The sequence below is a fragment of the Barbus barbus genome (genome assembly GCF_936440315.1).
Source record: "Barbus barbus genome assembly, chromosome: 46".
Lineage (NCBI taxonomy): Eukaryota > Metazoa > Chordata > Actinopteri > Cypriniformes > Cyprinidae > Barbus > Barbus barbus.
Window position 1 is genome coordinate 15,857,959 of NC_136724.1, and position 13,244 is coordinate 15,871,202.

At 34.9% G+C, this 13,244-nt stretch overlaps 1 protein-coding gene across 1 annotated transcript; it reads right to left on the minus strand.

Annotated features, from left to right (window-relative positions):
- Window positions 1-8: 8 nt before the first annotated feature.
- Window positions 9-12,219, minus strand: LOC306865292 (serine/threonine-protein kinase Sgk3-like). The gene is made up of 17 exons (XM_079409827.1): window positions 11,958-12,219; window positions 8,800-8,984; window positions 8,619-8,702; window positions 8,131-8,203; window positions 6,889-6,964; window positions 6,469-6,544; window positions 6,099-6,148; window positions 5,895-5,952; window positions 5,483-5,566; window positions 5,249-5,380; window positions 4,427-4,539; window positions 3,927-3,963; window positions 3,437-3,523; window positions 2,623-2,718; window positions 2,377-2,532; window positions 2,105-2,194; window positions 9-1,221 (listed from the first exon to the last, which is right to left on the minus strand). The coding sequence occupies exons 2-17, from the start codon at window positions 8,869-8,871 to the stop codon at window positions 1,051-1,053; spliced, it is 1,455 nt and encodes a 484-aa protein (XP_079265953.1). The 5' UTR covers window positions 8,872-8,984; window positions 11,958-12,219; the 3' UTR covers window positions 9-1,050.
- Between the last annotated feature and the right edge of the window lie 1,025 nt (window positions 12,220-13,244).

The window sequence follows — 13,244 nt, forward strand, 5'->3', positions numbered from 1 at the left end:
ACATGACAAATATTTACATATTTTATTATCTCTTTGTTTAAAAAAAACGGACTTTTTCATTATTTATGCAAATGAGATGTGTCCTGTGAGCAACATTTTAAGACGTTGCATTCATTGAGTTTGGTAACGCACCACATCTATTTAAAAACATTATTATCATATTATTCTATAAAATGTACTGTTACGGCTTGGTAACATGCGAAGCTCTGGCCCAGTAGCATAACACATGCAAATATATGCAAATGAGAGGCATCACGAGACAGGCAGGTAATTCAAGAAGGTTTACTTGTACAGTACAGTATCATAAATCAGTAGGCACTGTGGTGTCTCATCTCATAATTAAAGGGAGAGAAATTAAACAGTGGTTTATTACAGGGTCATTGTTAGTATTTAAGTGCTATTAACTCATTAAAATCTAACACGAAAATAGTCACAAATGTTCAATTCACACTGTACTATGGCTGTTGATGACCCAAGCCCTTACAGGGTTTATCAAAATTAATTTTGATTTCAAAACAGCTTCTGCCTATATTTTAACTCGCATATTAAACAGTATAAATGGAATATCTATTAATTTGTCAATCAGCAATTGTTTAATTGCTTACGTTGACATTATATGAACAGTTTCTCCATAGCAAATTTCTGATAAGAGACTAAACTTCATGAACATAATTGGTCATATACTGCACAGTATTTAAGCAATCAAGTGTAAGAGTTGGGGCAAAACAAGGAATGTGTCAAAGTAGATATTTTGTCTAAAAATATCATCAGCCCTTGAAAATAATTCATCATAAAAAAAAAAACATCAATACTTCAGATCCTGAGCTAAACTCTCAGGGAATACGTTCAATGTTACACAAAATATATAATGTTATTTATGCATAAAAATAAAGTTTGAAACACCCTGCATCCCAAAACTTATGTTAGGAAACACAAAGGTCCATCCTCTGATCGTGACATCGCGCTCAGTAAATTCTTCCCTTTCATCAGAGAGAGCGATCACAGACGTTTCATTCAACTCTCTGTGGATCGCCATTAGCAGCGCCACCCTTACAGGAAAGAGTCTTCTGACGGCGGAGCATAAGAAAATCCCAGGAAGGCATCATCAGCTTCCATAACACTAGCATTGACGATTGACTGCCCTGAAGAGAAGCACACAGAGTTTGGCACGGTTTCCTCTGTGAACTCGGGATCAAAGTTTGAGATGTCATACTGGGATTCCTACAACATAAGAGAGATAACCGTTTGAATACACATGTATAGGTGTTTTGAAACTTTAGCAAAAGTTATATCGTTAAAGGGATAGTTTAACCAAAAATGAAAATTTGCTGAAAATTTACTTACCCTTTGGCCATCAAAAATGAGTTTGTTTTTTAATCGGAACAGATTTGGAGAAATTTAGCATTATATCACTTCCTCACCAATGGATTCTCTGAATGGGTGCTGTCAGAATGAGAATCCAAACAGCTGATAAAAACAGCATATTAATCCACAAATAAATGTCTTGAGTCCATTACTTAATGTCTTGTGAAATGAAAGCTGCATGTTTCTAAGAAACAAATCCATCATTAAGGCATTTTAACATTGAACTGACACTTCCGGCTAAAATATGAGATAAATACACATTTAAAAAAAAATACATCCACTGTTGTCCTCTCAAATCAAAATATAGTGACATTTAGAACGGTTTTGGGCTATTTTCATTTAATAAATGGTACATGATCTGCGTATATTTCTCCCCTAATTTAAAAGAGACGACATCTTCTCTGGAGAAAATAATATTATGGACAGACTCATATTTTTAGGTTTGAAGTGGAAGTTTCTTTCTTACAAATGCACAGCTTTTCTCTTCACAAGACATTAACTGATGGACTGGAGTCATGTGGATCACTTTTAGATCATTGTGATGTTTTTGTCAGCTGTTTGAACTCTCATTCTGATGGCACGCATTCAGAGGATCCACTGGTGATCAAGTAATGTAATGCTAAATTTCTCTAAATGCTAAATCTGTTCCAGTGAAGAAACAAACTAATCTACATCTTGGATAGCCTGAGGGCGAGTACATTTTCAGCAACGTTTCATTTATGGTTGAACTAGGTCTTACCACACTAGGGTTGAATGGAGGAGGAAGCTTTTTCTGTTCAAGGTCATCCCAGTTAATAGATGAAAAAAAATCATGTCCTTTGACTTCATTCTGCAACAAATGGGATATAATATACAAGGACTTTTTAATACTCCAAGATATCAATTCAACACTCCCTGCTAGAATGAAATATATTATAGGAATCTAAACTGCAGAAATCGCATTGAGATGCTACTGAAATATTCCACAAAATCATCCACCAGGGGGTGATATATCAGTACTAAATAGCTCACAAAGTCATCTCTGTAGCCAAGCCTCCTGGTGTGGTCTTTCTCCAGCAGGGCCTGAAGGATAGACCAGGCAGCTGTGGATGCCCCGGGGCGCATGACAAGTTCCTTGTGAAGAATGTTGTCATACATCTCATGTGTGTCCCTGCTGTAGAACGGAGGCTGTTGACATAGAGCCAAAATGAGATTTAAGCTCCATTGCCTAGATTTTCAAAGACAACTACCCAAATTTACGGTTTATTTGTAACTTACCAGTCCATAAAGCATTTCATACAGCACAGAACCCAGACACCACCAGTCCACAGTGTTGTCATAGGGTTGTTTCCTGAGTACCTCTGGAGCTAGATACTATCGTGACAACAAGAGACAGCAATTATTGCGTTAAAGTCATTGTGTTATTCTAGCCTCCAGAAGCTTAACGTTTATTTGCAGTTAATTTGCTGAAAATGTAATAAGATTAATCTAGGAAAGCGTAATGAGTAAATCAGTAACAATTTAATAAGAAGAATAACCATAAGTAGGTATTTTTACTATAACATTTCACAGTAATGTTAAACATTTTTCAAACATAAAATTGAAACCATGTAAAACACAAAAGTTTGGGGTTTGTACAATTTAGTTTTTCAATGCCTCTTATGTTCATGAAGGCTGCATTTATTTGATTAAAAAAATACAGTAAAACTGCAATATTGTGAAGTATTACTACAGTTTTAAAATGTAATTTATTTCTGTGATGGCAAAGCTGAATTTTCAGCATCATTACTCCAGTCTTCAGTGCCACATGATCCTTCAAAAATCATTCTAATATGCTGATTTGGTGCTCAAGAAAGATTTCATCTTCTTATTATTATTATTGTTGAAAACTTGTACTGTTTGTACTGCTTAAAATGTTTGTGGTAACTGTGATCTATTTTTCCAGAACAAAATAGCAAGTCTTTAAAGATCAATTTAACGTGTCCTTATTGAATAACAGTATTGATTTCCTATTTAAAAAATCCTACTGACTCCAGACTTTTGAACTATAATGTAAGCATCATTCATCCATCATATTTATATTATATAATACCTCAGGTGTCCCACAAAATGTGGTCGTTGTGTCTGCTTGAGAGATGCCCTCCTTACACAGTCCAAAGTCAGTCAAGACTATATGTCCCTTAACAGACAAAAGATGCCAACAGGAACATTTTCAGGAAGCATGTCACTACACAAAAGGCCTATTCTTCACAGAGCCAAAGAATCTTGTGTCTGACTGGAATATTTGCCAGGGCCTTGTAACCTCACAGTTTCATCAGATTCGAAAGGAAATGCACAAATAAAATGTAAACTAATCTCAAGAATTGTTACAAATAATAAAAAAAAAAATCTTCAGTTTCTTTGCAATATTTAATTTGGCTGGCCAAAGCTACACTCTGTAAACCTCGTCTCGGGAAATCAGAAGAGTTTGTTATACTTCACAGCAAGGGTAGATTACTCTGTTTCCCCTGGAACTCTCTCAACGTTGATCAGCTACGCTTTGGCAATGATAACAGTGCGGGAAAAAAAAGAGGGGCACTTACTTGAGAGTCCAGCAGGATATTTTCTGGTTTCAAATCCCTGGGAACACAAGAACACTTAATTTGTTAGCATTTTGACATATGTTTCCAGGAACAATTCCATTAAAAAACTTTACACAGAAAAATCGTAACAATGAATTATAGGTATTATAATATGACAAGACAAGCTATTCATAATGCATTTAATTCATATGAAGAGCAATACCTTGCGGTCATATAGCGTCACACCCTATGAATGCAAACTATGCTCTCATGATGGCCAATTCACACGTGAGTATAATTTTAAATGACTACAGTTAAGCCAGTTCACTAATCAAAATTTTTCAAATACGTTCTGGGTAGCAACTGGGAAAACTATATGAGGGAGGAGGTGTAGAATGTGTCTGTTAAACATTCCACTTCTTCTGGGAATTCTCACACACTTTAACAGTTAAACATCATCCTGGAATCACCAAACAGGCGCATTTATAACACAAGGGATCCTTTCCTAAAGCTGCATTTACCTGTAAACAATGTTAAGAGAGTGCAAGTAACCCAGAGCACTTGCCATCTCAGCAATGTAAAACTTCGCTCTGGGTTCAGGAAAGGTCCGCTCTTTTTGGAGGTGAAAGAAAAGCTGTAATGGAAAGAATCAAAAGTTGTAATATTCAATGAATAAATGCAGAAAAGAGTCAGGTTACCCATTACATCATGTCTAATTTTGTAGCCTGCCTCACAATTGTTGGTGTGGTGTTTCATTAGCTGATGTTTAAAATATCGTCAGCAGACTTTTAGCTAAAAACAGGAAGTCAGACCAATGGTCTAATTGAGCTTGTGAATAGGAACCCTGACAAATACCAATAAAATGACCATAAATTAGGAACAGTCATGCAATGGCTTCATCATCTGATCTTAATGTCACATGACACTCCCCTGCATTTCCTTGTTAAAGGAATAGTTCACTAAAAAAAAAAGTCTATCATTCTGTCATCGTTTACTCATTTTTATGTCTGTTAAAACTCTATGACTTTATGTTTTGGGTGGTATACAACATGTAATCAATGAGGTCCCCACTGATCTTCACTGTACAAATAAAAACATTCTTCAAAATATTTTTCTTCTCTGTTCCACAAAAAAGGGTAGTCATACAGGTTTGGAACGAAATGAGGATGAGTAAATGATGGCAGAAATGTACACTGTCCCTTTAAATCATACAATGACAAACATCACTGTCAACATCAGCAATAGCTGTATTTATAACACATTGGTTTAATCTGCCAAATAGTGGCTTTTGAGATGCGATAAGGCAGATGTCAGCCTTGAACTTCTCAACCACAAATACTCACTTCTCCACCATTGACAAAATCCAGAACAAAGTATAACTTGTCTTTTGTCTGAAAGGAATAGTGCAGTCCAACCAGGAAGGGGTGTTTAACATTCTTTAGCAACACATTACGTTCAGCCATAATGTGCTTTTGCTGGTGTGAAAAAAATTGCAAGGGAATTCGTTAATCAAATGTCAAAGAACATAACAGAGCGAATAAAGAAAGAGTAGGTATTAAAACAAAGAAAATCATTACCTCTCTCCTGTTTAAAATGACCTTTTTTTGCAAGACTTTAATGGCGTAACACTTCCCATCCCGTTTCCTCTTTGCAAGAAGAACCTTTATGTGGAAGAGAACACGGAGGGTTAGCAACAGTTTCACCTTCCAATGCAGCAGCCCATGGGCATAAAAAAAGACAAGCTATGACTTCAAAACTGAGAAACTTTCACTTCCTAAATGGAGAGTCTGTGGCTCAGAAACAAACACTATGGCTAACCGTACAGCAAAGAAAACTGAATATATTAAGGCTCAGTGACATTCAGAGCTTTCAGTAATTGATTCAAAATGAACACACAAGGGATTGAGCCACTTTCTCTCACAAACTGTGGAAGTCACACATGTCAGATCATTTCCATCATTAGGCATTATATTTAAAAAGAAAACTTACCTTCCCAAAGCTTCCCTTTCCTATGACTTTAAGAAAGTCAAAGTCAGTGGGCTTTGCACTATTTTGGAAAACATACAGTGATTAAGGCTGAAATTAAAGCATACCAGTTGGATATTTTGCATCCAAATTATGACATACTGTAAATTACAATATTTGTCACTATACAAAAGCAATAAATTATTTAAATAATTCTATGATACTTACTGTGGATTTCCAGATGGCCCTAGGTTTATATTTCTAGAGGTAGAGGTACTCTGTAAGAGATATGGCAAAACTAGATAATACTAATTTAAAAGCAGTAGTAAAACATGGACAGTACAAAAACATAATTGCATACAGAACAACAGAAAAAAAGATGCATAATAGAGATTATAGCACAAGCTATTTTGCATATTGGGTCTAAAAAAACGTACATAATTCAGTGAATATATCAATAACTGTAGCATGTTAAAATGCTTAAAATATAACTATATAACACGTAATGCCTGTGAATACAGCTAACAAGCAAGACAAAAAGAAAAGAACGAAGACCACTTTCTCAGTATGCTATATATTAAAACCATAATATACCAACCTTATCATCTTCATCTTCTGAGGCATCAGAGAAGTTTTTAGATTTGTCCATCTGCAGAAAGTCTTTGACATCCGGACTGCGCATTTGAAATGAACATTCACATGTTAGAGGTCTGACTGAGGCGATACAAAGCCACAGCTGTGAGGAGGAATATGAGCTAACATCAACAACTCGCTGTAACAAGAACCGTAACCATGGCAAATTTTACAGAGAATTAAAAAGAAGCATCTTTTCTTTGGCACGGGTTCACAAGGTATAATCGAACCGCTTTGTACTCAAAGTTCAGAGAGATATCTGGTTGTGGCTGGTTTTGGCACGTGTCCATTTTAAAGCCCACTCAAATTTTACATACATTTAGATGCACTGATACTGTGAGTGGTGATAAAAACTGAAGCAACAGTAACTGGCTGATATACTCACTGGTTGCTGAGCTGTGCATTGCACACGATCTTCTGAATAAACTCATGTAACCCCGCTCTTCTGTGTTTTATGAACTCTAAGAATTACAAAAAAATATATAGGTGCAAATTAGCAAAAAGAAATTATGAAAATTTGCATAGTAGTGGTTCTCAGCTGATTTTGAATGATTTTAAGTTCATCAAGTAGTGAGACAACACTACACTTTTAATTTAATATTATTATGAACTGCACAGGCCAAAATTGTTACCATGACAATTTTGGTTTCATGCTTTTGGTAGCCAATAATTCACTGCACTAAACACTTTGTGGTAACCACAAACCATGTTTATCCTCATTGCAAGCAAACTCATATTTGATGTAGTCTGGATGTTTTTTTTTTTTTAACTATGCAGTTTCTTCAGATGTCAAGCAACCTGTCCAAACTGTCATTTGCCTAATTTGCCTAACTTCCAGCAAGTGAGATTTACGCAAATATACAGGAGAGTAGGATTGTGGTTCATCCAAAGTGCTTATGTAAGCATATGATTTGTCTGATATATCATGCTGCCCATGACCAGAACAGACCTGAGAGCCATTTTTGAGAACTACTCATGATAACCATCACCTCTTATGGGAAATAACTACTTTATCAGTCACTTATCAAAACCAATGGCCTAAGTCTCTCAGTGCAGCACTGGACACTACTGTAAAAATGTGCACCAACTAATTGGATTGCTATTGTCCAGCGAGACAGCAATTATCTAGAGAGAATGAGGGGGAGAGAGAAAAGCAGAGAGAGTGAATCTTACCAATGGTAGAGAAGACTTTACAACATGGGCACAAATTTTGCATGTGCTTCCAATGACCAGACTCATGGTTTCTCCATGAAAAAGATCCTGACCACATACTGGCCACATAATTGGTCGCACATGAGCTAAATACAATTGGTTCTTGGGCGCGCATTCTCATTCAGTTATTTATGCACACATTTTGCTGCCACATTGTCTGAGAGCATAACATGAGATTAAACAAGGACAAAGATTTTATGGGCTCGAGGCAAGGCGGATTTAGCATGGTTGATTTTCTGTATGGAACACTGTTGGATAATCTAATTCGGCAAATACACATGATCTCTGTTAAGCTAAATGAAGCGAAGTCACTAATGTATGTGCACGAGATGACAAGTTCCAGTGAGCTCTGAACAATATGCATTTTATTAGATGCATTTTATTTTATATGAGAAATCAAGGAACTGTAAAATACCTGGGTCAAAGTTGTCTCCAAATATTCTCTTAGCAGGAATCTTCAAATTCATAGAAGGAAACTGTTTTTTTAACTGCGAAAAGACAAATTAGCAGCAAATCAGCATGTTAGGATGATATCCAAAATATCATGTGACACTGAAAATTGGAGTAATGGCTGCTGAAAATTCAGTTTTGCCATCAAAGGAATAAATTACATTTTTAAATATATTCAAATTGATTTTTTAAAATAATTTAAAATTTTCATATTTCACAATATTACTGTATTTCCGATTAAATAAATGCAGCCTTGGTGAGCATAAAAGCATATTCCTTTTTGAATATACATTTCAAAAAGATTATCAGTTTTATACTTTACATTAATTGGTCATATGTGAATATTAAAACCTCCAAACCAAAATCAATGTCAGTTAAAATAGCTGTAAACAAATAATAGTTACAGTGGAGTCTGCCTGTCTTTTCACATTGACTACAACTAAGTTTACTTACGGTGTTGTACAGTCTGTCGAATTCTGCATATCTCCGGAACACAAACCACTCATGCCTTCCAACACTGACAATTACTTTGTAAACCTAACAAGACAAGGATTAAGACAGTCACATATCCAGTGCTACAACTTAGCGAGCCAGAGCTCTCAAAATGTAGATAAGAGCATCAGAGGTCACTCACAGTATAGCGTTTCTTCTTGTCTCTCTGCTCATTGGAGCAGGGAATGCTGACATTGGGGCAGCTTGGTTCCATCCTGAGACCTCTCAGAATCTCACAAGCAAAAGCTCATAGATGCAATAGGTCCTCAGATGGCTTCCCTGCCTCTCTGGCACACCTGATTCTGATCGGAACTCTCCATTTCGGTCCTGTGCAGAACACAAACGTACTAAAACATAAGCGAGATGTTCTACCACAGCCAAGCGCTCTTTTCAACAGTGTGCAGCGTCCACTTTAGCTCCAGAGGGCTCTTTGGGCCTTGCATGACAGGACATGAAGGCCACTCAGAGTCACTAATCAACTATGGCATGAACACAGAGAGGAGCCTCAGTCTGGGCGGCGAAGCAATGAGTCTCCACCTCTCTTTTCCTCACTCTCTTTCATCCTCCCCTCTGCTTCTCTCCAGCTGGGAGGGAGCAAATGGGGACGTTTTTCTTTCATATGCCACTTCCACATACTCCCTCTGTCAAGCACAACACACGAATGCTCAATGGGTGGACGACATTCCCCTTCCCCTCTAAAGTACAAGAGGTATTTTTAGATAACGCTGCACTGGACCTACAAGATGCAGATTTAAAGGCCAGGAGGAACCTCTCAAGACCAGCTTATGATATAAAACTACACTCTAAAAAAATCTGGAAAAATAGGGCACAATATACTTTATAATTTGAAGGAATTTTTCCGTATTAATTTTTTACAGGTGTTTTACCAGTATTTTGAATTTTACATTTCATTGCATTCTGTTTTAGAGTTAAGAGAAATGTCTGTCAAATTAATGGATAATGTTGTGTGTAATTAACTGAAATAGTATTTAAGTAAATAATTCTGAAATTACATATAGTATTTAATATTAACTTATATATATATATATATAAAACTTTCAAAAGTATACTGACTTGGCCTTGCAGAAACCTCAAATGCCATCTAACTGTCACACAATTACATAAAAATAACAGAAATTCTGTTATATTAAAAATATAACAATAAAAAGATTTATGTTCCAAATTTATGTGATTAATGATTAATAAATAATAAATAATAATTTAGAATGTAAAGAAATGCTGGATTTAGTGGCTACTTTAAATGCACCAACCTCATTAAAATAGTGAGCGCCAAAACAATACAGAAATAAAAACAGACAATTTTATAGAATAATAGACGTTTTTATACATAATACAATACTAAATTTTTAAAACAAGCAGAGATTATTCTAAACCCTCCGGTGTTACTATTGTATTGAGTGACATGAAATACAAACTAAATGTGTGCAGATGAGATATCAGACTGCAGCAGTTGCAGACACCCTTTACCATATCACTACGATTTGTATTTTTCTACATTCCTGCTAACTTGGAGGAATGTTACAGGTTTATTTGCCTGCATGGTCAACTATTCAAAAACTTGGATAGTTTAATGATTCAATGGACTACTTCTGAAAGCACACATGCATATTTAAATGTGCATGTGTGTGCATGCATACGTAGGTATTGGTTTAAATATGTAAATTAATTCACTGTTCTGCCCAGCCCTAATGATTTAACTGCAGACAAGATGTCTCATGTTTTGTCATCTAAAAACAGCCACCAGAAAGCATAGCACACATTAATTTACTGTATATGTCTGTTCCAGTGTCTGAGCCAAGTAACAGAGTCACTTCACCTTTAAACTGAAACTAGAAGCCGGGTTCCTTATGCATGACCTGAGAAATGAAACATCACTCTAAAGGGCATATTTCAAATGAACAAAAAATATGGAAAAAGGATACAACAGATCCAAGCTCATTATTATGCAATTTTAAGAAACTTAGTTAATGTCATCACTACATTGGAGCTGTCAAAAGCATACTGTTATTAAATATGACCTCATCCTATAACAAGAACTCAAACAGGTTTGAGCAGCAAAAAGAAAGTACAAAGGAACAGGTATAAACTTGCACAGGCACGTCACACATTAAAATCTAGATTCATGCTGTGCAAAACTGTATCAGTACAGGTTTGCCTTTGAAATTCTCGTGTTTCAACTCGCATTTAGAGTAATCCTACACTATTAGAAAGAGATAAATCTAAAACAACAGTGCATTGGAACCCACAAGTGAAACGTGTGTCAAAGAAACCAACTGTAAATGTTTCTCTTTATAGCACTTTAACTTCCAATAAAAATTCTAACGAAAAGCTTGGTGAATATTTCACTTGTTGGTCCTATCATTTTTAGTTCAACTCTCAACATTGCGTAGACTATTGCTCATGGACACTAAATGACACAGATTAGCCAAAGTAAGATTCATAGTTTCATTTCCCAATAAGCAACTATTCCATCACATTTCTCTAATTTAAATCTGAATGCTTTTTTGTTAAAATGGTGTAAAACATATATGCAAATCAATTCAATCTAACATAATAATAATACATAATTACATATTGAACAACATGTTTTTTGTTACCAGTACATATTATTTTAAGTGTCCGATAATGCAGGATTGTTTTCATTTACTGTATCAATGTTGTTTCAATTTTACAAAATACTGTAACTAAATAATGTGACTACAAAGAATAACATAATGGTTGTTGGGTGCTTAATATTAGCAGCTGATACTGAAAAACCAATAACCGATTAAGCAAAATTGTGCTAATCAAATGGATTTCTGGTCTATATCTCTATTAACAAGAACAATATACTCTAGTGATATTAACTTTTTACATAAAATAGTATATATATATTTTAATTTAGCTAAAAAATACAAGCACTGCTGTTGCACAAGACATTCAAATGACTGAAAACATTACACTGAATTGTCTGAATCCTGATGGCCATATGGTGTAACGTTAAATAAGAACAACATTTTCTGAAGGTAAGAAACAGTACTGTAAATTGAAGCCAAGCAAAGCTTCAAAGCAAATTCCTTTTGACTGTGGCTGATATGCGTTTCTTTTTTGTAGAGCCATGCATTTCTGGCATAGGGCTAGGCTGTTTTAAATAAATAAATAATTTTATTACGTAATGTACATTGTGTACTATTGCAGAGAATGGACCTGTTACAGCCACAACTTACTACAACCACGGACGTACTTCTAGAGACACTCGTGTGCTTCAAATTGTTCAAAGAGAGTAAAGACGTAACTTGCCTTATTATTTTTTCACTCTTTCCATCCAACTGGCTCCAGTGACGTGTCGGGAGGCAAAGGAAGTGCAACGACTCAAAAATCAAACTCGGCGTGTCTGAGAACTAAATATTGACCCAGCTTATCTGAAAAGACAACATTCATCATGCTACCAATGAGCCGCCCGTGAAATAAAGACACATTGACGTTTATTCCGAAGTTCAGAAACAATCAGTCACGCGACTAAACGCGGGGGACGAAGAATAATAATGTCGTAAAAGAACATAAACAGCACCATCTAGCGGCAGAACTGTCACGAATACTGTCCGTCACAATTTATATTTGTTTCATATGTTTTACTTTTTAGGTTCTGTTGTGACAACTATATATAATATTATATTCTAAATGTTTATATAATATGATGGAGTGCAATTCATCATGACTAAAATAGAAAGGCATGTAGGATAGTATATTAATATAGTATATTAGATATATTCATTTATATATATATATATATATATATATGATATATAATATATGATATGATATTTTGTAAATTTCCTACCGTTAATATACCAAAACTTAATTTTTGATTAGTAATATGCATTGCTAAGGACTTCATTTGGACAACTTTAAAGGCAATTTTCTCAATATTTTGATTGTTTTGCACTCTCAGATTCCAGATTTTCAAATAGCTGTATATCAGCCAAATATTGTCCTGTCCTAACAAAGCTTTCAGATGATGTATAAATCTCAATTTTAAAAAATTGACCCATATGACTGGTTTTGTGGACCAGGGTCACACACACATACACACACACACATACACACACACACACACATATGTGTGTGTGTATATATATATATATATATATATATATATATATATATATATATATATATATATATATATATATATATATATATATTGTCTCGGATTTGTTTATATATATATATATATATATATATTTTTTTTTTTTTTTTTTTTTTTTTTAAGGGAATGTCTGTTGAAAGTGCAATTCATCATGACTAAAATTGCAAAGCATGTAGGAAATATGTAACACTGAAAGGCAAATTTAATTTGATTAAAATTTGTTAAATTGTAAGTAATTAATTTTATGTCAAGCAAAGCAGACATTCTCATGTTTAATTTTCCAAAGACAAAAAGAAAATCACAAAATATCCGCAAGAGGGCAGCATGGACTTACATAATTAGACAGCTCTGTGACACGTTCAACAAGAATGTTTTTAATTCGCAGTGCTGTAAATTACAATATTCAAAACCTGCCAATAAATAGTATTCTTCACTAA

What these genes read in the sequence shown, in the direction of transcription:
- LOC306865292 (XM_079409827.1), bottom strand. Translation starts at nt 8,871, where the DNA reads ATGGAACCAAGCTGCCCCAATGTCAGCATTCCCTGCTCCAATGAGCAG. An exon ending in TCATTTTAAACAGGAGAGAG is followed by an intron (nt 5,381 to 5,482) that starts GTAATGATTTTC and finishes TTTTCACACCAG; the next exon opens with CAAAAGCACATTATGGCTGA. An exon ending in ATTTTGTCAATGGTGGAGAA is followed by an intron (nt 4,540 to 5,248) that starts GTGAGTATTTGT and finishes TTTCCATTACAG; the next exon opens with CTTTTCTTTCACCTCCAAAA.